This window comes from Brachyhypopomus gauderio, chromosome 19, assembly GCF_052324685.1.
Source record: "Brachyhypopomus gauderio isolate BG-103 chromosome 19, BGAUD_0.2, whole genome shotgun sequence".
NCBI classification, from domain to species: domain Eukaryota; kingdom Metazoa; phylum Chordata; class Actinopteri; order Gymnotiformes; family Hypopomidae; genus Brachyhypopomus; species Brachyhypopomus gauderio.
In genome coordinates this window covers 4,032,941-4,059,757 of record NC_135229.1, presented here as the reverse complement: position 1 = coordinate 4,059,757, position 26,817 = coordinate 4,032,941, and the positions used below count along the sequence as shown (strand labels likewise).

The 26,817-nt window shown below is 44.0% G+C and overlaps 1 protein-coding gene across 1 annotated transcript in view; it reads left to right on the top strand.

Annotated features, from left to right (window-relative positions):
• Positions 1 to 5,939: 5,939 nt before the first annotated feature.
• LOC143483349 (receptor-type tyrosine-protein phosphatase S-like) overlaps positions 5,940 to 26,817 on the top strand; it is a 52,377-nt gene continuing 31,499 nt past the window's right edge. Inside the window, exons 1-5 of the mRNA XM_076982191.1 lie at positions 5,940 to 6,992; positions 11,526 to 11,718; positions 13,622 to 13,794; positions 23,167 to 23,296; positions 24,405 to 24,544. Coding sequence (XP_076838306.1) covers positions 23,197 to 23,296; positions 24,405 to 24,544 — 240 coding nt within the window. The 5' untranslated portion in view covers positions 5,940 to 6,992; positions 11,526 to 11,718; positions 13,622 to 13,794; positions 23,167 to 23,196. The remainder of the gene's footprint in view (positions 6,993 to 11,525; positions 11,719 to 13,621; positions 13,795 to 23,166; positions 23,297 to 24,404; positions 24,545 to 26,817) is intronic.

Genomic DNA, 26,817 nt, shown 5'->3' with positions numbered 1-26,817 from the left:
GAAAGAAAGTGATTGGATTTATATAAATATATATTTATATATATATACACATTGACTAAGAGCTCCAGCACAGCAGAAGAGATGTGGGCCATTTAACCTGTTCAGCTGCTGTGTTCAAACAGCTCAGCAGACCAGGCAGAGCAAACAAAGGACTCCATCATGACGTCAGCTGACACCTCCTGCTGCGTCTTGTAACCGCAGCGCAAGATCACCGTCACTTCGTCCATCTCACCCGGTTTTAGTGGTTGTCCGACCTCAGCCGGTTGTGCTGTAAGCCACGCGAATAATTCAGTAGCCTTGCAAAACGTGTTTAGTATCAGCAGACAAAGATTACTTACGACTGTCAAACGAGAAGGTTCGCGCTGCGGCCACAAGGGGGCAGTATATTATAGTTCATAAAACAGATTTGGCCACTGTCCTTTGCCTGAGTGAGAACTGGCCGTTATCTTGAGGAAATGTGTTCTTTCGCCAAAGTGGTTCACGTACTGTTTTTTTTTTTTTTTACCTCAGAATGCAAATATGGATCATGTGATGCAATCTCAGTGAAGAAAGACGCAACTTTTACATTGTATTACATACTGGATATAATGGGGTAACCGGGAGAGAGTTTGAACATGGCAACAACCTGTTCTATTCTGATGCCTTTCTAAAATAAACCATGGGCGAAGGTGGTTCTGTTTTTAGCATTTACTCTCAATCTCATTGCTCCTTCTGCTTTGAGCCTCACGTGAAGCATCGATGTAGCATTCGTTGCATTTAGATCCTCTTTTACTTCTCTCAGGGGGATTCTGTGGCTCTTAAGAGGGGTTTGATCCTCTAATGTATATAGGAAACAACAGTAAATTGTCTGAGATCACCCAGAGTGCTGTTTCCCCTTTACTGACAGGGGTCACTCAAGTTTTGCTAATTTCATCCCTGACATTTCGCCCTTAGTTACAGAACACGCACACACTTAAATATAACTGCGGGATCGACGTTTTTAAAACCTTCCACTGTTGTGAACTAAAACTCTGCAACACTCTGCCCTTAGCTGTTAAGCCCGAAATAAACGCGTGTAGTCGTTTCTCTGAGGACTTTCCTCCGTGCTCCACTCTACATCCACGGAGCTGGACGCCCTCCGCATCTGTGGAGCTCATATATGCTTAGCGTAGATATGCTTAAGCTTAGTGTGCAGTTGAGTTTTTTGGGGGCTTAACGTTAAAACCTCATTTACGCAGCACTTAATAACGTTTCCAGTTGTCAAAATGAAACAGTAAAACCCGTTTTCCCCCCTCCACTCTCTGGCTTTTTGTTAATATAACATTTAATTCGGTGCATAAAACTGCAACTTCAGAATGCGTCTTGAACAAGTTCTCTTCGGATCCGTGTTCCTGTTTCAGAAGGTCTCAGTACAAGTTCGGTTCAGCACCATCTAACTCATTCCATCAAGCTAATTAAGGCAAGCAATATAACTCCTTACTATGAAACCATGACAGTAGACCTTGGAGCAGGGGTGACAGGTATAGAGTAACTCGAGCCTATATTTGGCATTTACTCACGTTTTCTCAGTTTTCACATTCTAATACACACTGTATTCAGACACCATCGCTGGTTTTCTGTCCCAGCTTTAGGACAGTCCTGCAGGATTGTGTAAATGTTGTATACTACCTGGGTAATTTCACGAGACGCTTAGGCCTAGTAATTATTCAGGTAAATTGTTTCAAGTGCCTTGAAGCAAGAACAAAACCGCGATCTTGTGCAGATGGTGAGTCTCCGGGACTGGGAGATATCTGCTGTTGTGGAGAATCATAATACCGAGCGGAATGTTATGCGGTAATATAATTATTCTTCGCAAGAACAACCGAACTGAAGAATAACTGCACGAGCGGACTAATCGCTTTGTCAGAGTCCGCACGCGCCACAGCCTAAACGTCCCATATAAACGCGAGACGCGCGCGCGAGGTGTGGAACAAAAAGCAAAAAGCCCGAATTGTCCCCGTGCGCGCGCTCTGGGGTGTTAATGAAACTAGTTGGCCCGCTAGGACGCTGTTGCTGTTGGAGAGCGCGCCCACCGTCACGTCACGAGAGGGAGGGAGGGAGGGAGGTGTGAGGGGGGGGGGGTACCAAGGAGGAGAGGCTGTCTTGCCGGAGCACCGATGACATCAACCACCATTCTCCTCCTCACCGCACAAACCAGCGGCGACTTCTGGAAATGGGGGCGCGCAGATAACGGGGCTGAGAGGCACCACGAAGAGGCAGGCTGCACCTCCCCAACGCGCATCTCTCCCCGGGCGGTCGCGGCGGAGCGGCCGGAGGTTGTGGAGGTGTCCGAATACACGGAATTACAGTCTAACGCTGCTCGTGCACAGGAATACGAAGCGCGAGCCCACATGAATTTGCACCACGGCTCAAACGGAACGATAAAAAGGTAAAAACGGCCTTTCCACATTCTACGGGAGAAAAGAAAGAAATGCAACCTTTTTAATTTAACCTGTACTAACGTGTGTAATATGTCCTACACTATCACTAATGACCATCACCACCATATTATTTGCAAAAATTGCCTCTTTGTGGCTGCACGACTGAAGAGGGAATTAAAACTGGATAATTGGACACAAACAGCCCCCCAGGCTACTAGCGGGGGGTAGTTGAGGTGCAGGAATCTAACGCATGTCGTTTTTCTTACTTTGTCTCTGCGTGATAATGTGCTATTCCCTGGATATGCAGGATGTGCAGTCGTTGTTGGTCACATTGGTTCGCCTGTGCTACACAGTTTGTTTTAAAGCATAAATGTGAATTACGATTGTCAATGACATTATTGGGCAGTGATATAGTCAGTAATGGGCATCTTATTGGATCGCTCAGTTGTTTTATGTGGGTGATAGAGGGAAGTATTATATTTTGGAAAGCTATTGCAAGGATATTATTCAATGATTAAAGGAGACTTTATTGTCATTCACATCACATGTGGTACATGAGGTGGAACGAAATTTAGAACCCAGGTCCCAGTTTTTACCCCAATAGCAGCAATATAATAAAAAAATTGAATAGAATAAAAAGAAATAAATAGAATAAAAATAAAATAGAATAAGTAGAGTCAAAATAAATCTGTAACAAATAAATAAATCTGAGTACTTTCAAGTAAAAAAAAAAAAAGTGACTGTGGGTAAAGTGTCCTTGAGTAAAGTGCAGATTGTCAGAGAGACCAACTGAGTGCTGGTTCTCATTTAGAGTTGGTGAGTCTGACATCTTCCGGGATGAAGCTGTTCCTCAGACGGGAAGTTCTGCACTTAATGCTCCACAGCCTTCTGCCTGAGGGGAGCAGGACAAACAGTGAGTGTGCTGGGTGGGTGGGGTCCTTCATGATGCAGGCGGCCCTCCTCCTGCATCTGGAGCTGTAGATGTCTGTGGTGGTGAGGAGGCTCCAACAGTCCTCTGTGTAGCCTTCACCACCCCCTGCAGAGCTTTCCTGTCTGCAGCCGAGCAGCATCCGTGCCACACGCTCTCCTCCACACATCTATAGAAGGAGAGGAGAACTGAGCTCCCGAGTCCAGCTCGTCTCAGCCGCCTGAGGAATTAAAGCCGCTGATGAGCTTTCCTGACCAGACTGGAGGTGTTGTTGCTCCAGCTGAGGTTGTCGCCCAGGTGCACACCCACCTGTAGCTGGAAACCACTTCCACAGCAGATCCTCCAACATGCAGAGGGGGGTGGGTCTGTTCACCCCTTCTGAAGTCCACAATCATCTCCTTCGTCTTCTTCACGTTGATGCAGATGTTGTTCTTTCTGCTCCAACCCTCCAGGTGTTCCACCTCCTGCCTGTAGCCGGACTCATCACTGTTTGTGATGCGTTCGACCACTGCCATGTCATCTGCGAACTTCACAATATGACAGCCAGGATGAATGGCTGAGCAGTCATGTGTGAGCAGCGTGAACAGGAGGGGGCTCAGCACGCAGCCCTGAGGGGAGCCTGTGCTGAGGGTGATGGTGGAGGAGGAGATGTTGTGGATCCTCACAGACTGTGGCCTGTTGGTCAGGAAGTCCAGGACCCAGTTGCATAGTGAAGGGCTCAGTCCAAGTGTGAAGAGTTTGTTAACCAGGGTCTGGGGAATCATGGTGTTGAAGGTGAATGTGAAGTCCACAAAGAGCAAACGGACATAGGAATCCTTCTGCTCCAGGTGGGTGAGGGTGTCATGAGTCGCCCGCGGGCTTGTTTTAAAAATAGCTTACTATAGTGCCACGCACCAATGAGCTGCACCGTTTATGTTTTTGCTACTATTATAGATTGTCCACGGTTGCTAGCGGTCTTCCCGCTTAGCAATTGACACTCGCACCCCCCCCGGTCAACAACTTTCGTTCGATTGATGCGTATTAATCTGGTAGCCCTCCGCAATATTTGGTATCCAGGAAGTAGCTCCCAGTTTTAAAAAGGTTGGTGACCCCTGTGCTAGGAGATATGCTGATATCTCAGTTTCTTTCATTTTGAAAGTCATGAATTAATGAAAAAAAACCCCCAAAAATTGACTTTGGAATGCAAAGGTTAAGTGGTCCATTGAGCAGGTGCAGTCGGTCTCACTTCAGTGAAAAACTCTGCTTGACCTGGGTGGTGATGTCATCGGAGGCCCTCTAACCGACAGGTCTCCAGTATAAGACTCCAGTATAAGACGTAGAAAAGAGGAGGTTAATGAGACATGTCTCACTGCTGCTCCAGTATATTCTGGTTTCAAGTGATAATAGCTTGTCATTAAAACCTTTTGTGTCACCTGGATTTGCTAAACCCCAGGTTATTTCTGCTTTATTTTTTAGAATTGCTTTATGTAGTAAAAAAAAACAAAACAATGGTTCTTTAAATATAAATTCATTATTTTTCACTATGAAAAGGGAAAAAAAGAAACATTTGAGTAGAGATGCCAGCAGTATGTGTTAATATTTTCTTTAATTTAAGTTCGTCACGTGGGCATTCAGCGCGCAAACTGATAGGGACATTTTGGTACAGACATCCGCGAGTGTTTTTTCTTTTTCTTCTGTCAATGCATGGTGGATGCAGTTGCTGAACGGGAAAAAAAACTTAGATGTAATTTGAATTGATACTAGTTATGAGAATTCGTCAGAACTAGGAATTCGGCGATTTATCAAACGCTGACCCAGAGAAGGTGATCGATCGGTGACCGAATAGGTCACTACCAACAATTGATTTCTCAGTAAGTAATGATAGGCTACATTAGCAAGCTGCTACACGCTAAAGAGAGATGTAGAATTGGTTTCATTACTCGGTATTATATGGAGCTATTATAGTGTCACCAGAACCTGAACCTGAAATCATTATTACTTGAAAAAACAGTCTGTAAAATCCTCGCAGGTATGCAAAAATTCGAGTTAAAATTCAGGTTCAGGTCGAAATTCAGGTTCGGGTCGCAATTCAGGTTCGGGTCGCAATTCAGGTTCGGGTCAAAATTCAGGTTCGGGTCGTAATTCAGGTTCGGGTCGAAATTCAGGTTCGGGTTGTAATTCAGGTTCAGGTCGAAATTCAGGTTCGGGTTGAAATTCAGGTTCAGGTTGAAATGCGGTTCATCCGGGATACGTAGGATGAGCAAACAAACTCAGAGCTAATCGAACTGCATCTGGCCAATCACAAAACATATCAGAGGTCATTAAGAGGCGCGTCTTTCTGCTAAATTTCCTGTAAGAGTGCGGTCCCTGTTTGGCGTGTAAGTAGCATGTAAGCAGCACGAAAGTGACCACTGTGCCACCCAGAAATGGCACCTTGTGGCAGCTGCCACATAATCGTGGCACTTAGTGTGACCAGTGCTGCGTGACTGTGGTCTCCGTTGTCCAGAAACGCCGCCTGCCTCTGCTGACAGACATCTAAAGACTCTTGGGTGACTCTGCGTATCGGCCACTCGCTTAAAATCATCCCGACGAGCTCCGAATCGCCATTTGTTGAAATGAAGATGGTTCATAACTTTTGTTTAAAAATTATGTTGAGTGAAATACTAGCCGACATCCAGCTAGACAGCTCTATTACTAGTTCAGAATACTGTTTAGCGATAACGTCGAATTAAGATTATAGGAGGGTACGTGAATCTACAGTGGTAGACCGTTAACGACAGCACTAAATTTAAAGGGTTTATTATTATAGATGTATGGTTATCAGTGAATGTTCCTACACGCCATCAGCGTCATTTAAACCTCTGCGAGCGAATGGCATCGCATTTAGTATTTGTGCAATTTGTAGTATATTTCGCTTTGTATTGGTTTATATTGTTAGTCTAGATTGTCAGCCGAGCGGCTCCCGACATAATCGTTAAACAGCATCCTGAACTCGTAGTTTGGAGCTGTCGGTCAGCTCCGAATCGTTCACCCAACATAAATTAACAAACAAAAAATATAAACCATCTTCATTTCCACGAATCCTACAAATGCGATGCCACTCGCTCGCAGTGGTTTAAATGACGCTGATGGCGTGATGAACGTTCACTGATGAACAATCTGTAATAAATCTGTTTTATGTTGTGACGTGGGGGTGAAGTGTTATCAGTGGGAGGACACTTGATGAGAAGAGCATTTTATATAAGGGGTTTCACATTTAACATTAAATTAACTACGTTAATATAATAGAAGACACACGGACAGCACGATCATGATGAAGCATGACTAAACGTCTACGACACCACAAACCACTACAGCGACACAACACGGATTGTAAATGACAGCCTTATATTTATTTATTTGTTTATTATTGAATATTTGATTATTCTGCTACCTCCTGTTATCGCTGAACTAAACTTTCGGCACGAGACTTTCAGCGCGAGCTCTTCAGCGCGAGTTCTTCTGTGCGCGTTCGATGTACGTTGCTCCAGAGTTTGAAAAAACACAAGAACAAACGAATTACTTGTTATATTCCTTGTTGACACTTGTGGAAGATATTTTACTGTAGTTGGCTTCGTTTTTTTTGTGTTGTTGTATGTCAAATGTAAAACAAAGTTCAAACTTAGCGCCCTTGGAAGCAGAAGGAGGTAGGAAGAAAAATTGTATTAATCCAAAAGAGTGATTTATTTAATTTGAAACGAAGGGAGATGTGATTGTTGTTTTGTTTTCAGTAAGAGCTGCGGCTCATAACATAAAGTTGAGTTCATGTGCAAGTTTGCTAGGAGTGACGCATTTAAAGTTTGGACCCTGTTCTACACATTATCTATGAGGTATGGTGCTAGGGCATTTGTGTTTATTTTTTATTTTTTGCCACATTTTGTAGTTTTCACGGTGTCAAATGTCGGTGGCGAAATGAGGAGAGAATAAAGATACACCAGTCGAAAGCTCCGAGCATTGTTTGTGTGATTAATCCAAGTGGTCCGCTACACGGATGACTAAAGCGAACATACCAGAGAACGAGTACAGATAAACACGAAAACACTCAAACTTACCCATGCACAGTGGCGTGCACAATTAGACCCCAACTCTGCCCTTTATCAACGAAAGTGCCCTTTTGAAACCTCGTTTTTTATTATTATCATTTTACTGAGGTCGGTTTGAAATGATCTTTTGAAAACCTGAGCGATTAAAAACAATGCCCTGAAATGCGCCACCACCTCGCACACACCCGACCTCTCTATTCCTTTGTCACACCAGATGCGCTGCAGCAGCAGTTCAGTTCAGCGAGTGGAAGGAAGCGTCTTCAGCACAGCACACACGGTCACAGATAGACTTCTTCTCCCGTCCCCACCAGCCAGGTCACATACACATCAAGTCAAATCGTACCGTTTGTCCTCTAAGCCCAACGTGAAATCATTTTGTTGTGCAGTAAAATGTCTCATACAGCACTAAACTACTAAGTAAGTAAGTAAGTAAGTAAAATACATTTATATAGCACTTTTCACAGGCACAAGCCACAAAGTGCTTTACAACGGAAAATAAAATAAAATAAATCAAAGACACAAAAACACACACTATAAAACAGAAATAAAATACAGTGTACAAGGTCAACGGCTGCAACCTCCACCACTAACTAAACGCCTGCGTAAAAAGGAAAGTCTTTAGCTGTTTTTTAAAAGTATCTACAGTGTCAGCCAGCCCCGGTTCTGGACTGCTTTGCTTGGGGGGGCAGTAAAACATAATGAGGGGGCATGTTGATAGTCATGTTTATGAAGCCAGAAATATATTCAAGGCTTGATTTGTGCATGAATGATGACTATTGATACTGGCTTAAAGTGATGTATTAGGTAAAGAAATAAAAATGCACATTTTCGAACTTAAAACTTAAAACACAATGATTAAAAAATACATGTTGATTATGTAAATGGAGAACAAAGATTATCTAATTGTATTTCATTTCAATACTGCCATTACTAATAGAACAACTCTATTTCTTGAAAGGCTGACAAATGTACCTATACACAGACTGAGAATATTCAAACATGGAAATAGGAATGAGTGAGAATATTTATATTACTGGGAAATTAAAATATAAAGAAAACAAAAGAATACAAATTCTGTTATAAAAGGGAGTATTCGTCACATTTCTATTTTGAAAAAGAAAAAAATATGAAAGTACATAAAATAAGAAATCTACTGCACTTTAATGGTAAAAAATCTGGTAAAGTATTGAAGTTTTTATTGATGTTATGAAACGTACTGGTACAATGCGGTATTTATGCACAGTATAACAATACTGGCTGTGATGGCGAGGAATCGTTTAAACCAGGGATGTCAAAGTCAAAAACACAGAGGGCCAAAAAAACAAATTTGCTACAAGCCGAGGGCCGGACTGGTTCAATGTTTATTAAAACATATTGAAATGATTGCACCTATTGAACCAAGACCTAACACAGTGTATATTATTTAATGTTTAAATGAATAAAGCACTATTTTCTTATGGATCTGTCAGTAATTTCAAGTGAAAACATTTTTCAACAGGCAAACATATAAAAGCAAACTTCCTTCAAAGAAAAATCACATGAAGACACACAGAAGACACACAGGTTTACCTTTTACCTCCGTGAACATGTACTCTGCCTCCCACCTGGCTTGAAACCCGTTCTCAGTGTCCACCTTACGTTTAGTCATTTTTGAGAAGGGGGATAGCTGAACGTTGATGTCTGCTCTGACTGCTGATTTAGGTTTATACTTTCGCGAGTGACCATAGTGCGCGACTCCGAATTTTAATGTTGCTTTGTGTTGCAGGTTTGAAAAGTGCTGCAATTTAGGCTAAAGTACTTGAAAATGTTTTAAATTGTAACTACTTCGTTTCACAACAAATATCTGTCTGACTGAACAGTTCTCTTGTATTACATTAACAAATACGAGCCTCTTGTAATTCCAGGATGAAACATGAGAGAACGTGAAGACGTTAAGATTGGGGAAAATAAACAACCATTAAATAATGTGAATAAAAAGCGAATTATTTCGAGTATATGTATAAATATTTAAGTTTAACGTGCTGGAAAATATTGAAATGGACCTTTAAAGTGACGTACAAGTGCTTGAATTCCACCTTATAAAGGTGTATGAACCCTGCAGACATGACTTTGTTCATTGCGCTGGCGGAGGCACTGCGATTACGTCATTTTCGCCGCGCGGACCCTCGCGACGCTTCGCGCTGCAGTGACTTCGCGGGCTACCGTTGCATTGTGGGGAATGTAGTGTTTGTGCGTACAAAACACCATCGGGCGGCTGTAGCCTGCGGGCCGGTTCTAATAGTAATTAAATATCATACAGGGGGCCATAGATAATCAATTCGCGGGCCGGATCTGGCTCGCGGGCTTTGACTTTGACATATGTGGTTTAAACCATGAGCCGCGACGGCTTGCACGGGGGAAAGAGCAGCCTCGCGCGGTGTCGTGCACCTCTCGAATGTCATGTTTGCCGGGTTCATACACCTATACAAGGTGGAATTAAAGCACTTGTACCTCACTTTAAAGGTCCAGTTCAATATTTCTCAGCACGTTAAACTTAATTAAGTTAAATATTTATACATATACTCAAAATAATTCGCTTTTTTAATCACACTTTCAAAACGCCCAATCTTAACGTCTTCACGTTCTCTCATGTTTCGTCCTGGAATTACAAGAGGCTCGTATTTGTTAACCTAAGACAAGAGAACTGTTAAGTCAGACAGATATTTGTTGTGAAACGAAGTAGTTACAATTTCAACATTTTCAAGTACTTTACCCTAAATTCCAGCACTTTTCAAATCTGAAAAAGCAACATTAAAATTCGTCAGGTAAATGTTCATTCCCCTGTTTTTTATTACCACATATCGTTTCGGACAACACTGCGCGGCAAGTATTTAAACGCTTCCGCCGTTCGCGCAGGTTTAAGAGAACCAAGTTAGCCTAACCGCTAACGGCTAATAAAATAATTTAAGCAACACCTATGTAAGAGGTGAGTAACATTAAAGCAACGAAAAACCACAGTTAAGCAAATATTACCATGTGGAAGTCAGTTTAAACTCAGAAGAGTGTTTACCAGTATACCTGTCTTTCACTCACACTAACAGAACATATACTGTGCCGAACTGAACCGTTTGGGGCGGTCTGCCGATTTTTATATGACTCAAAGAGCCAATCAGGAATAAGCAAGGAAATATCTTCACGCTGTAAAGCAAAATGCATTTCTGTGATTGGTTCAGAGATAATAAAAAAAGCCGTTGCTTGCATTGTGCTTGGGGGGGCAAAGACACAATTTGGGGGGGCAATGCCCCCCTCTGCCCCCCCCTAGCGCCGGCCCTGGTGTCAGCTGATCTTAAATGTCGAGAAAGTGTGTACTAAGCATTTTTAGCCGATGGTCACCTGATAAACTAGTCGCACTAGCCCAAATCAGTGATAGATAACGTGAGGACGACCACATACAAATAATTAAGGTAGAGTTTGCAAATCTATGTGTTAAGCTGAACGTTTTCTGTTGTATACGTTTTGTTAGGCAACATAAATTAACACATTCGTTTGTGAAAGAAGAAACGGGAAGTTCCCCATTACCTGTGAAAAATGTCCATCTGCATTCGTGTAATGACAAAAGTCAGTAGCCTATAACTCATTCTCGTACTTTTTGGTCTTTTTACTGTCTTAATTGTAAGCCTATATTGATTTACTAATTGCAAAATATATGGAACAATGCCTGCAGACAGTGGAGGGTAAACAGAAGTTAACTGAAGGACAATGACTATAGTTAATATTGGATATGGATTTTATCAGTTGGCGGTGTGACTTTTTCCATTGAAAACTCACGTTTAGAGAATGTTACTAATAAAAGTCAAATTTCATTCAACATGCGCTTGTAATTTTTTTATAATGAATTGTTCCACGTGCGCTAAAAAGTACCCCCCCCCTTCCCCCCAGCACTTGCCCCCCAAAATGTCTGTGCACGCCACTGCCCATGCACACACCACATACTCTCATACAGAACACATACTCTTTAACGATAATGTCGAATTTAGATTAGTGGTAGACAATGAGTGGCAGTAGCCGCTCGGTGGTTGATGGCTGATGCTGCGGTGTTACGTGAACTGTGGATTTTGGGGAGGTTGATTTCTCTTTCGGTTAATTTTGGTTTAACAGGTGGATTGCCTCGGTACGGGTGGATTATGTCGGCCAATCGAAGATCGTGATTTGGATGAGGGGGAGGATATTCGGCTTCATAATCTGCATGACGGAGTTGCTGGAAGTTGCCGGGAGGCGACGCGAGCATTTATTGCCTTTACGGTTGTGTGTGACTTTTGAGAAACTGTAGCTCATGATTCTCATGTGAGAGGTGAGGGTTTGTGCGATAGCTTTTGTCATGAATAGCGTTGTGAAAATCGCCACCATGGAGTAAGAACGTAGTAGCATGTGCACAATTATATAGACACCCATGCAGGGATATTTTATAAGAAACACCAGTATAGAGGCGGGCACCGTGTATGTATATTTGTTTGAGATTATCGTCGTAGATATATTTTCTTTATTTATGTTAGTAAGGTGTGAGTCTTGCTTTGTTAACTTAGTGTAGTATATTTTGTTTGTTTCTTTTCTTTGGTGCCGTCTACTGCTCCTTTCCTTGGTTGGTTTATGGTCAATCGTGTATTTTTGTACGTACGTGTCTGTTCAGTGTTTTGCTGCGTAGAAAAGACTCTTCTACCCATTACCACTCTGCAGTAAAGAGTTTTCTTACGTATCCGTCTGGTTTTCGCGTTCTTCTTTAATTTCATCTTGTCCACTACGCACATGCTACTACCCCACACCCCAAACCTAGACCCATGACATCGTGGGGTCGTAACAGACGTAATCTAGACTAACAATATAAACCAATACAAAGCGAAATATACTACAAATTGCACAAATACTAAATGCGATGCCATTCGCTCGCAGAGGTTTAAATGACGCTGATGGCGTGTAGGAACATTCACTGATAACCATACATCTATAATAATAAACCCTTTAAATTTAGTGCTGTCATTAACGGTCTACCACTGTAGATTCACGTACCCTCCTATAATCTTAATTCGACGTTATCGCTAAACAGTATTCTGAACTAGTAATATAGAGCTGTCTAGCTGGATGTCGGCTAGTATTTCACTCAACATAATTTTTAAACAAAAGTTATGAACCATCTTCATTTCAACAAATGGCGATTCGGAGCTCGTCGGGATGATTTTAAGCGAGTGGCCGATAAGCAGAGTCACCCAAGAGTCTTTAGATGTCTGTCAGCAGAGGCAGGCGGCGTTTCTGGACAACGGAGACCACAGTCACGCAGCACTGGTCACACTAAGTGCCACGATTATGTGGCAGCTGCCACAAGGTGCCATTTCTGGGTGGCACAGTGGTCACTTTCGTGCTGCTTACATGCTACTTACACGCCAAACAGGGACCGCACTCTTACAGGAAATTTAGCAGAAAGACGCGCCTCTTAATGACCTCTGATATGTTTTGTGATTGGCCAGATGCAGTTCGATTAGCTCTGAGTTTGTTTGCTCATCCTACGTATCCCAGATGAACCGCATTTCAACCTGAACCTGAATTTCAACCCGAACCTGAATTTCGACCCGAACCTGAATTACAACCCGAACCTGAATTTCGACCCGAACCTGAATTACGACCCGAACCTGAATTTTGACCCGAACCTGAATTGCGACCCGAACCTGAATTGCGACCCGAACCTGAATTTCGACCTGAACCTGAATTTTAACTCGAATTTTTGCATACCTGCGAGGATTTTACAGACTGTTTTTTCAAGTAATAATGATTTCAGGTTCAGGTTCTGGTGACACTATAATAGCTCCATAGTATTAGCATTCTCATTAAAACCAGTCGAGAAAAACTCTCGGAGCGATGGAGTGTGACTGAAGCCTGTGCTTTGTTAGTCTTGCAATGTGGTTAATCGATTTATTTATGTTTATGTATGTACATTTCATATGGCTAAGTTTCTAAGTGTACGGAGGCCTTGAAGTAGGGCTTTGCACTGTCATGGTCGGTAAAGTTAATGTAAGAGCCATGTGCCAAGGGAGATATTTTATTTTTGAAATGTTAAATGAATCCATGTTCAATGTATAGAGTTATAACGGACATTAAGAGTTATTGCACGTTAAGTAAAGTGGATGTTGTGAAGCAGCGACTCTGCTTGTGCATATGTAAATGGCATTGTTTGTATGGCTTTAGGCTGTTTTTTTTTTTTTTAGAGCCCTTTGGTTGGATTCCCGGTTTTTCTGCCACTTTCTGCTTTCTTCAATCTGCATCTTCGCCCTGTTGCCACTCGCCTTTGGGAGGGAAGAGTCATTCATATCCTCATATTCTTCTCCACCACAATTCCCATCTCGGACTTTCACTGTGGAAAAGGGCGGTAGGAATTTAGGTACCCTGGGCGATATTTATTTATTTATTTATTATATAAACATCCTGCTCATTGAACTAAAGGGACTTTTTTTATATCTGAGATCTCAGACATTTTTGTTTCAAGAAAAAAATATTTTAATTGGGCAAATGGGATTCAAACATTGTCATTAAAAGGTCTGTGTATTGTAAATTTTACATTGGGTAGATGATACAGGTGTTGTGGTAATTGTTTTATTTATTTATTATTTTTTTTTGTCCAGTACTCATTCTTGATTTGATTTTTTTTGTGTTGCGAATGCCCTTTGTTAGGTCAATACATTTCCCTTAGGTTGTCAGTCAATTGCGTATGTGTGGTATTTGTGGTGGACCTTACAGGCCTAATTCAATAATTAGGCAGGTAACTCACGGCAGTCTCCTCATTGAACCTACAAGTGAAGCCAACCCATGGTTCCTAGGTGATGTTCAACGCTGTCTTACAGTGACAGACGTAAGGGTGGGGTTACAAAGTGGCGAGCCAACCAGGAGACTGCTGCAATTAAGCTTGGTCCCACCCTAAATAGGTTTAAAAAAAAAAAAAACTTGATGTGCAGGAACACGCCTGTGCGAGCTTAGACACAACCCGTTGTCAAAATATTATTGAGACAGACCCAAAACCTGATAAAATGGATCTGTGCAACCAGTTTGATGCACATAGACCTAGTAGCCTTTACATTACAGGCATAGATGAACTGTACACTGATGGTGAGATAACCGACTTCTTTAAGGTTAATGCAGGTATGCTGACGAACCAACGTTCGATGGAAAAATTCTGGCTCAGTAATGTGTTCCAAACTACGTTGTACTTTTGTAAGGGTGTCATATAACATCACTCCTCACCGCCTAGCAGGTGTATGTTTTTTCCTGAATAATACTGTGACTTCGTTAAGCACAACCCAGCCAATCATCAGGCACTATTTATAGTCAACTCTGAGGCGATTTCAGGTCGGGAGACCAGCGATAAGATACTTTGTTGTTTTCAAGCGGTCTGTTTTCTTCATCAACGCTCCGGACACCATCGAAATATATGTGGACCTAAAAATACAGCTTTTATCTCAATACTGACCAAATTTAATCGAAATCCATGCAGGCGAAAGTATTTTACTAGACCACGGAAAATAAGTAGTCATGATTGACATTGGTGTATCGAACGTCACGATATCTAGCAACTTTAGGCTAAAAGCGGCGTCTCGGTTTAACTAGTTCCCACAGTGTTTTCTTGAAATCGGTACTGATACCAGTGTTGTGTAGTTTAATCTCATTGTTTTCTGATATAACTTGTTGTTAAATGGAAATATAGTTAACATCATTACGAATTAGATTATGATTAATTAGAATTAGATTATGTGAATTTCAGTCACACGACTTCTATTGTAATTAATGTATTATATTTTAATGTGATACATGATATTATAAATATCATAACTCTATCAATTCTCAACCAATTTTCAAAATCCAGGTATCATTTTAAAGGTCTATTTCAGCTCCGTCTAGATATGTGATTCTTTTTAAGCTTGGGGCTGTTTGAAAATTTTGTCATCATACCTAGTTAATGGAGACGTTAAGAAAATGTCAGGGTTCCTGATGTTCCAGATCAGCCTAGGTCAAGAGCCCTTGTGGAGTATTCATCAGAATGGTCAATTTTGAGGCTTGATCCTGCAAACCTTGGACAGGTACCTAGCCCTTGTGATCCCAACATTACCTGGCATGTTGAAACCAATCGCGAGATGTGTCAAGAGGAGCTTGGTAGAGTTAGCCAAAAGATGTTTAGCCAAACTGAGCAGTCTCGCTGGGAGAAGTAAAGCTGGTTTTTGGCATATGCTTCAGCAAGAGTTAGGACCAGTTCAGCCTGGCGCTGTCCCTCTCCTGAGCCCTGATACTCACCTCCAGTTGTCAGATACTCCTACACCCAGTAGTGACAATAGAACAACTGATGGGGATCACCCTGACAATGCTGAGCCAAGCCTTTTTGATCCAGCTCCTAATGCTCCGTTTCAGCTCCCCTACAAGCTCCCCATTTCTGAATGCAAGTGCCATCAACCCACCTCAAGTCCAGAAAGTTATTGTTGAGCATTTCATTCGTAATGAAGCTTTACCGTCTAACTTCAGTCAAAGCAGAGTCAGGACCTTTTCTTGGCAGCTTCCCTAGCCAAATGGTGAGGTTGACTATGATGCCTGGCGCACCCAGGTAGACCTTCTCTTCAAGGATGTTTCACTATCGGATTGCCCAAAGGTAAGAAGGATTTTGGAGAGTCTGCTTAGCCCAGTAGCTGACATGGTCAAGCCACTTGGAACAAATGCACCACCTGAAGCCTACCTTGTTCAGCTTGAATCTGATTTTGGGGTGGTAGAGGATTGTGAAGAGAACTTTGCGACATTATTGGGTTCAAACCAGAATTCCGGGGAGAAGCCCTCTATTTACCTGAACTGTCTCCAAACGCTTCTTACCAAAGCCATCTCGGGGGGGGTTTCACCTGATGAATCAGACAAGTATTTACTCAGGTAGTTTTGCAGAGGATGTTGGGACCAAAGTTTGATCATTGGGAAGGGAAGTCGCAGAGCTTCGGAAACAAGTTGCACAGCTAAGACACAAGGAGACTAAAGATTTTAAGCGTGAAGAGCCCCTGAGTGATTCAACAAAGAAGGCAACACCCTTACGAAGTGAAAGTTTACCCGGCCATGTCACAAGTCCTTCGACACCCCGAACTCCCGCTCAACCAAAACCATGGCTCTACTTTAAGTGCGGAGAAGATGGCCACATTGCCGTAAAATGCACCAATGAACCTAACCCTGGCCTTGTTCGGAAAAAGAATGCAGAGCTCCGAGATAAACGTAACAGGTTTTGGGCATGACAGGGAGGCCCCAGATCATCTTTACATTTACATTTATGGCATTTGGCAGACGCCCTTATCCAGAGCCGACTTACTTTTTTTTAAATCTCATTTTTATACAAGTGAGCAATTGAGGGTTAAGGGCCTTGCTCAGGGGCACCTCAGTCATGGCCTCAGGTCTGGGAATCGAACCCATGACCCTCCGGTCACAAGACTAGTTCCCTAACCACCAGACCACGACTGCCCCAGTCGTGTAGAGGCTCCTGCAGTGGGACGAGCGGGAACTAAGGACGTCAATCAGAAGTCCCGCAGCGATGACCCACAGTGTGGTAAGGGAAACTGAAACTGAAGCCTCTGGGAGCAGTGATTGATCTCCCAATGCCTTACCTTCCGGGTTGATTGGCCTTCGCTGTGTACCTACAGACTCCATAGGGGACATAGAGTGCCGAGCCATTCTTGATACTGGGTCCCAGGTCACAACTGTCTCAGACTTTCTGTTCCAGATACCTGGTGTCCTTCTCTATCCAGCCCATCCGTCATCTGCTCGAGATTGAGGGGGCTGGTGGTCAATCTGTACCGTGTTTGGGCTATATTGAGATCCCACTAACTTTCCCACATGGTGTTACTGGTACAGAGGAGCGGCTAACCACCCTAGGGCTTGTTGTCCCTGAGTGCCAGTTTAACAGCCAAGTCCCAATGCTGGTTGGCACAAATGTTCTGCTGCAACTTTATCAGCGTGGGATGAATCATGACAGGCCAAGTCTCCAGAGGAGGTCAGACAAGTTCACTTTGCTCCTTCATTATGTTGCCAAAATGTGCGAAAGTCTAAATCAACCTCATCCTGTGAAGTTGCATGGGAGAAATCCCGTCACCATCCCAGCAGGGCATAAGTTATGTGTGGTTGGGGATGTCAGGGTTGGGAAAGATCATCCTAGCACGTGTTTTGTCCTTGAACCCCCCCCCCCCCCCCCCCCCCGGGTTTTTTTCCATACCTGGAAAAAAGCATTGAATGGAGCGAGGTGGTTCTCAGTGATGGACCTCAGGTCTGGGTGTTATCAGGTGGAGATGGCAAAGGATGACAAACCGAAAACAGCATTTACTTGTCCTTTGGGCTTCTATGAATTCAACTGCATGCCGCAAGGTGTGACCAATGCTCCGAGCACCTTCCAACGCCTCATGGAAAAGTGCGTTGGAGACTTGCATCTGAGTGAGGTTCTTGTGTTCCTAGATGACCTTATAGTCTTTTCAGAAACCCTTGAGGAGCATGAGGAGAGACTCATAAAGATACTACACCGCCTCAAGGACTATGGCTTAAGATTGTCACCTGAGAAGTGCCAGTTCTTTAAGTCATCATTGAAGTACCTTGGTCATGTGGTGGATGCCCAAGGGGTCCACACTGATCCAGGAAAATTTTCTGCTCTCAAGGACTGGCCTTGTCCTGTGAATAGTGAAGAGCTTAAGCGTTTTTTGGGCTTTGCAGTTTATTATAGGCGTTTTGTGGAGGGCTATTCTAAAATTGCCAAGCACCTTAACTCTCTCACTGTTGGGATATTATCCAGCCAAGAAGAGAGGTAAAGTCTACAAGAGGGACCAGCCAAAGAGCTGTGTCCATCCTCGTACTCCCTTCAATGCAGAGTGGACACCTGAGTGTGAGTCTGCTTTCAGAACACTTAACATCAGTTCCGGTCCTAGCCTTTGCCGACCCCAAGCTTCCATATGTGCTGCACACGGATGCTTGCTGTGAGGGTCTGGGAGCTGCTCTTTATCAAGAGCAAGGTGGAAAGCTCTGCGTGATAGCCTATGCCAGTAGAGGCTTGTCAAAGAGTGAGCGAAATTATCCAGCTCACAAGCTAGAGTACCTAGCTTTAAAGTGGGCAATCTGAAAAATTTAACGATTACCTCTACGGTACTGATTTCACTGTCCTGACATAATAATTTATGTCCTTACCTCTGCTAAGCTCGATGCGGCAGGACACCGTTGATTGGCTGCCCTGTCGACATACAGGTTTAATATCAAGTATCGAGCAGGACATAGTAGCAGGGATTCAGATGGTCTGTCTCGACGTCCACAGGCCCCACCTCAAGATGATGAGGACTTCATACAGGAGAAGGAGAGGTTGGAGGCAATGGTGAAGCGTATTTTAGAGGGGGAGAAAAGGGAGATCCCCACAGATGTAATCCCTGCCCTCTGTCATTGTCATACAGTTACCTCACTGCAGCTCCCTGTTCTTGCAGAGTCACTTGCCACAGATGCTTTGTCGGTCCCTGAAATGTTTACTGGCCAAGGCCAAACAACCCTGCCTGGCATGACAAAGGAATGCTGGTTTAAGGCACAGAGGGAGGACCCATCAATTCAGAAGGTCCTCACCTTACTGGGCGGTGCACAAAAGCCCAGCTTCAAAGCTGTAAGCGCCGAGCCGCAAGAGGTCAAGTTGTTCCTTAGAAAGTGGAAAAGGCTTGAACTTGGGGATGGCATCCTCCATAGGAAGTGTCTTGATCAAGGAGACGTGGTCTATCAGCTTGTGTTGCCGGCGCAATATAGAGTCAGAGCTCTTCATGGGCTACACAATGAAGTTGGTCATCTAGGACCTGAGCATGTGCTAAGTCTGGCTAGAGCCAGATTTTATTGGCCAAGGATGAAGGAATTCATTGATAAGAAGTGCCAAACCTGCGAAAGATGTTACAGGAGAAAAGCTCAACCGCAGGGAGCAGCACCGATGGTCAACATTAAAACAACTTACCCATTACAGTTGGTTTGCATGGACTACCTGTCCCTTGAACCTGACAGCTATGATATGAGGAACATTTTGGTCATAACTGACCATTTCACAAAGTTCGCAGTGGCAGTGCCAACTAAGGACCAGAAGGCCATGACGGTTGCTAAGGCCCTGTGGGAAAATTTCCTGGTCCAATATGGGTTTTCTAGTCGCCTTCACAGTGACCAGGGAAGGGATTTTGAATCCCACACAATCAAAGAGCTGTGTTTGCTGATTGGAGCAGAGAATGAGCGTACTACACCCCATCATCCCCAAGGTAACCCTGTGGAGTGCTTTAATAGGACCCTGTAAGCATGCTCGGAACCTTGGAGGAAAAGGACAAACAACATTGGAGGGATTTTGTCAAACCCCTTGTGCATGCGTACAATTGCACAAGGAATGACACAACTGGGTACTCCCCTTACAAGTTGATGTTTGGCAGGCAGCCGACCCTTCCGGTTGATCTCATCTTGGGCATTAGTCCTCTTACTGAGACCCATAAGACGCATTCAGAATATGTGCAGAATTTGCGTCGAAACCTCCATGAGAGCTACTCTCTGGCAACTGAAAACTCGAGAAAGCAGGGGAAAGGAATAAACTGCGGTTTGATGTCAAAGTCAGAGCTGCTGAGTTAGTTGAAGGTGACCGGGTCCTGGTGAGGAATGTTAGTGTGTGTGGGAAACATAAGTTGGCCAACAGGTGGGAGCAATCAGTTCACGTTCTGAAACAAATCGTTGGTGGGCCTGTGTATGTTGTCAAGCCCGAGAAGGGCAGTGGGCCGCATCGAACCCTCCACAGAGACTTGCTTTTGCCCTGTGGATTTCTGCCTGTTGAGGAAATTGTAACAGAACTCGCCATGGGCTGAAATGAAAAAAAAAATAAAATAATGAAAGCGGTTCTGTGTAATCGTGGGACGGCGCAATGTTGGATGCAGCCACGTTGTCCCTTGCAACTGCACCCACCCGGGGATCCAAAGAACGATTCCACTCATACAGATATTGAACGTGATCCCAGAAGGTTCTGGAGTGCAGCGCCCGATAGATGAAGCTTCATCCAATGGTTAAAAAATATACACAAACAAACGAACAAAAAAAGACACCCACAGTTCCAGGTCTGGACAGACTCGAGTGTTTGCCGCACTTAACGTGAAGACCCAGCTTGTAAAACAAACGCTTCTTGGGTGGTTTTTCAATAATTGATGAAGCCCTTGTAAGACCAAAAACAAAAATCTATACCTCATTATAGTCGAGCAGGAGCATGAGAGCTACAGATTAATGCCACTGCGCTTTATACGTCTGCTGAAGTGGTCCAGAGCACTTAGACATAGAGTTGTCTCAGAGTGCACTGTTCATTAGAATTGTGGTAGTAAGCAGTTTGGCGAATTCATAAGATATTTATAATAACAAAAAACAATTCCTGCTTTGCTTGGCAATACTACAGTGTAGTAAGTGTAGATGCAGTATATTTAATACATGTGTATGTTACCTGAGAACCCATATATTCCATCCTCCCAAATGTTTCGGCAGTTCAGCGCAAACATGCTTTTTTTTTTTAAAGAAAATTGGAAGCACTGCCATGTTGGGAAAAATATACTCTCGTCCAACAGACATGTCTCCACATACAAGAGTTGTTATTGGCCAGCCCACACTTGGAGGTGTGTCTCGCTGGCTCCACCCCTCCAAGTTATCACACATGGTTGATTTTGGAATTTGTGCCTTTAACAGCATGTACTGAAATTGAACCCTACAGTTTGAGATGGTCCCCTACAGTTACCCATCACTATCTGTTACCCCATGTCATTTCAGACTGTGGGAATCCCACAAATTAACCTAGTTCAGGGCTCTAGAGTGCGACCTAATTTCTCAATGGTGCGACAAAAAAAAATCTGAGGTCGCACCGGTGCAACTAGCTGTTCGACGGGAAAAAGTAAATAACTATACGAAGGGATAAAAACGATGACTAAATTAATGGACATTTTCGTCAACGAATAAAAATTAGACGAAAATATTGGCCAGCGACGACATTCAATCAGACCTGATTCAGTTTAGTGAAAGGTAGGGATAAGTTAAGAAGAGATCCAACAGTAACTACTTTAGCGTACACGGAGAGGGGACAAACCGGGTAACCGTCCAATCAGAACTAACGTCTTCACATCGCACCGAACTCGTTAGGACCAAACCAGCCTGTAAACTGTGGTCACTCATGAAATTCAACTCGAAGTTAACTCGACAATGTCAGCAGGGAGAAAGATAAGAGGCGATATATGGACACATTTCTCCTTTGACTTTGAGAAAAACAAGTTGGTGTGTAAACCATGTGGGATGACGATGTCAGGAAAAATACGACAAATGAAATGACATCTGCGGGCTATGGCATTGCTGTTATTACGGCACCCAGTTTTATATAGAATGTAATATGCATCGTTCATAACAAACTCCATATGTTTTCAGGTAGAGCGGGCCTACTGGTCATCAATGTTTTGTTATTGTTATGCTCAATAACTATAAGTTCAGGTCAATAAAGTTGTTTGGAAATCTGTTTTTGTATATACAAACGATAATATTTTGTAACTGGTTAATAAATTTCACTTTGTGCAAGTGTATATAATGACCATTTATATTTTAGTCAACTAAATTCTAATGATAATTAGTCGACTAAAACTAAAAACTACTCCAATGACTAACTTATGACTAAAACTAAATTACATTTTAGTCAAAAGACTAAGACTAAAACTAAATCAAAAATTGCTGTCAAAATTAACACTGCTCCCCTCTGCCTTTCACTGGCAGGCAGCAGCACACAGATCAGATGAGGCAGAAATGATAATCAAGTTTAACCTTGCCTACAATATTGCAAAAGAAGAACTTCCCTTCACTGAATTCAAGTCAGAAATAGTTCTTCAGAAGAAAAATGGCTGGAACGTAAACCCGACGTACAGCAATGATGTCGCGTGCGACAAATTGTTAGTTAATTATTTACAAGTCAATATTGTCTATATGGACAGCAATAAAAACAGTGAAACCGGTAAAACTGCGGTGTTAAATGTGATGCAGTCGAAAAATTTGGGTGCACCTAACTTTTGTGCTGTGCACCTAAGAAAAAAAGTTAGGCGCACCAGTGCAACCAGTGCAAAAAGTTAGTCTAGGGCCCTGTAGTTGTCTTCTTTTCAGAGCCATGGCCTATTTGCTTAATTTACAGAAAGTTTTATCGGCAATTGCGAGGGGAACCAAAATGTCTGATAGGATCTCGTCTGTTGGCGTCTGTTGTGAAATGGCTCCTCGGGCATCGTATTTAAACACGGCGCTATGAAATATCTTTGGTAACAGTGATGATTTTTACACAGAACTATTGTTGACTTCACTAAGTATTGTACTTTGTACTGAAATTGCCCATGAAAGTCAATAATTTGTTATGGCACCGTGAGCAACACTAATCTCTGGTGTTTAAGCTTTTACAATGTTCCTGTAAGCAAAAATGTCAGATTTTTCTCCCAAGTCTCTTAAGAAGTCCAGAGTAATGGGAGCAGTGAGGACAGTTTCTAGCACACGCCGCACATTAATGTGACCTAGGGGCCCCCAAGACTCGGTGCCACGTCTAAACAGCGTGCCAACCCTGGCGAGGAAGCTGAACTTTGCCTCGAGCTTTTCTTTTTGTTTCCAGCCCCAGTCCTTGGTACCTGTTGTCCTCCCCCGTTAAGTTCATTTAGCGATGCGTGTTTTGAGCGTTAACTCCAGCTAACACTGCCCCCCTCTCCTCCTTCCTCCACAGTGTCCTGACGATCGTGCCTGATCGTCCGTCATGGCTCCCTGCAGAGGAGCGCCCCCTGCTGGTCGGCACGTGGCACCTCGGACCAGGCCGCTCCTGCTCTCGTCGATCCCCACGACCTGCCACGCCTTGAGTATGTCCACGCCCACTCCACTCGCCAGGCCCCGCCTACAAAATGTCGTTAATGGAGTCATCGAAGCCAATGACATCACACTTTACACGTTTGATGGTTTTACAGGTCACCCGATGGTTGAAAGCAGAAAAGCAGAACATCCATGGTTACTATGGTGCACATTACCAGCTGATTATGGGATGTTGATTGTGGGATTATGGGATGCTTCACAGCTACCCTTTGGTCATCGTTCCTGGTCACCTGATCACTTGTCACGCCCAGTCGTCTGGTGCACGAAGGGTCATTGCCCATATATATCGCGGGCTCCTGTTGCCATGGCAAGGATTGGGAGATGAATCCTGAGCCCGTTGTCAGGTTGGGGAGGCGGAGCCCCGATCATTCCCGGCTCTGTTTGCCCAGGTGCTATGGCAACGGGACACCGCAGCGATGGTCCTTTGCTTGGAACGCCTGTATCTATGGCTACGGGCGGCCTCCTGTGTGTCAGAGCTGCATGACCACACCCCCTCCCCCCGCTCTCCTCAGCACTGCACAGCCGGGTGTCCGAGGGGAATTCGATCCACTTTGCATCCGGAGTCTAGTGGGGTGGGTGGGGGTATGGGTAACTGGCCTAGCCATGCCTTATTAAATTCAGCCACAGAATTACAGCCTTGTAATATTTATTGCTTCATGTCGGCATGGTGACAGACGAGCTCTAAATCGGCAGAAGAGTGCCACTCACATGTGCCCCGAGTTATTGGCCTTTGATTTCATTATAGTATTCTACGGCCTCTGACAGCCCTCTGCCGTCTGCCTCACGTGTGTTTAAGTGGCTTTGAGATTTCTATTATGACAAAGTGTGATGCACACGTTTCAGTTATCAGTAGATAGAATAGATGTGTAGTCAAATGCTCATAGTACATTCTTTAAACAGCTCCTTCGTCACAAGTTTTTTTAAATGGGCTGTATTTATAGCCTTGGAAAATTTCCTATGAGGCAGTATCAACAATGTGATTTGCTAGCCGTAGCTACAGTGATCAGTAGTGTGGGACCTGTGTGCCAAATGCCGTAAATGTGTGTTGTATGTTCTGCCTTCAGTGTCATCATCTTTGTGCCCCTCCCCCTTCTTTAGCGGAGCCCACATTTATTAAGAGGCCCACAGATCAGATGGGTGTGTATGGGGGCGTGGTGTCCTTCGTGTGCCAAGCCACAGGAGACCCTAAACCTCAGGTCAACTGGTCAAACAAAAAGGTCAACTCTCAGGGGATAGAGGTGAGACAAAGACACACCACACACACACACACACACATACTCAGAGTGTGACAGCAGTTACAGTCATGTGTGTTATGAGCATGGATGACATCATTACCTGGTAACCATTTAATTCCCAATTGGGTGCTCTGCTCCAAATAACTTCCTTTCTGGGAAAAAAACGTCAGGAACCCGCCCCTTAATTCTGGAGTAAGGATGGGTCTTTTATTGTTTTGCGAGGGGATTTTTTTGCGGAGGTGCGCTCAAAGCTTTGTGTCCTCTGCAGGGCTGTGATCGGATAGAAAGAGCCGGCTGACGGGGTCAAATGTCGTCTCCCCCGCGCCTACGTTTCCTGTCTTCGTCTGTGTAAGGAATGCCACCTGATCTGTCCCTACCAGCCTCACCTGCCACTAATCACCACGCCCCTTTTTTGTTGTACTTATACACCTTCCCACCACTTCCTTGTCGTGAAGTATTGCCGTTCCCATGCAGCATATCAAGCGTTTCCATTGCCTGTTCGATCTCCTGTGTTCCGACCCTTGCTTACTCCCCAGACCTCGCATCCTGCCTAGCCCTCCTGTACCTCCCGGATTCTGCTCTCCCGTTATCACCCTGGACCGTCCCGACCACCAAGAAAACACTATTGCTACGAGTCGTCATACAGCTGATGATTCCTTGCAGCTGGGCAGATCTCCACTTATGTGCCAACCCTTATTGGCTACCCAAAAAAATAATCCAGTTAGCCTACCCGTACAAATATCCTGGGGAGGTATAGACACGCATCTGTCGGCTTTAGTTGACTCAGGAGCTGCCGGTGATTTCATAGATCAGGACCTAGCCTACCATGTACACCTCCCCACCTTACCAGTGGAACCTCCCTTGAAGATGAATTCTCTAAATGGGCAACCTATAGGTAAGGGTGTGATAACGCTTCGTACCTGTCCCATAGAGCTACGAGTAGGCCTGTTCCACAGCGAAATGCGGGAATTCTTCCTCATCTCCACACCCCGAGATCCCGTCATACTCTGCTTTCCATGGCTGTCTACACAGGACCCGGAAAAGTCTCCTGGAAAAGACAAGAGCTCAAACGGTGGAACACCAGCTGCACCTACCACTCCGGTCCTCCTCGGTGGAAAGTCCAGACATTACACCTGGGGTGGACAACCCGTCGGAGACCAAGAACCACTTTTTTTTACTTTGTTACGGCAGAGAGCCACATCATACATGGGCATGTAAATTGTTGACGGGACTGGGGGGGGGGGTGGCATTGTTGTAATGGACAAAAAATAAATACGTATTATATCGCGATCGATCGATCGCCAGTAGTTAGCGAATTAGTAACTCGTGTGAACGTGTGAAGACAGTCAAATGCGTGTTTTCCACTATGCCAGTTTTAAAAGTATTAGCGGCTCGCTAGGCTTGTAAACAAACCGCGCAGCACGAAGATGTATTAGTGTGTCACCCTCAGAGCTGATGAGGGAACCAGGCCACAACACAGACCGTTTGTGCAGGTGAGAGCGCGGACCGGCCGGGGAGCCGCACGAAACCAAGCAAAGAGCCGTGAGCCGCAGGTTGGCCACTCCTGCAATACACTATCCAACATTGTCCCAGTGCAGTATCGAAACCTCGCGGACGTTTTCAACAAGGACAGCACCTGTCGTCTGCCTCCTCATCGTCCCTGTGATTGCGCAATCGACCTCCTACCTCTGGCCTCCTACCTAAACTTCGCTGACGTTTTTAACAAGGACAGCACCTGTCGTCTGCCTCCTCATCGTCCCTGTGATTGCGCAATTGACCTCCTACCTGGAGCCCCCTTACCTCGTAAGACAAAACCATACCCTCTGTCACGTCCTGAAGATCTGGCGATGGAGTCTTGCATCACTGAAGCTCTGCAGAAGGGGTTTATTCGACATTCCACTTCTCCGGTGGTGGCTGGCTTCTTCTTCGTTGAAAAAGAAAGATGGGGGATTGCACCCTTGTATCGATTCTTGTGCCCTGAATGCCATTACATCTAAATATGCATACCCTGATTTTAGAAATCTGAAGTCTCTGCTTGTGTGCGTCAATGTCATTGTCATAAAAAAAAGTGTTGCTCACGGCTGGCAATAATTCACATTTGTTGAAATCTCTGTTAATGAAATGTTAATTTATGTTCATTTATGCTACAATATGTGCTGCCGTATAAATATTTTAATTTAAAACACGATCAAATCTATTTTAAGTTGAGGCATAGGCAGTGTCGCTAATGACTTTCTATTATTAGCATAATAATTCATCAGCATCTTTCATTATTT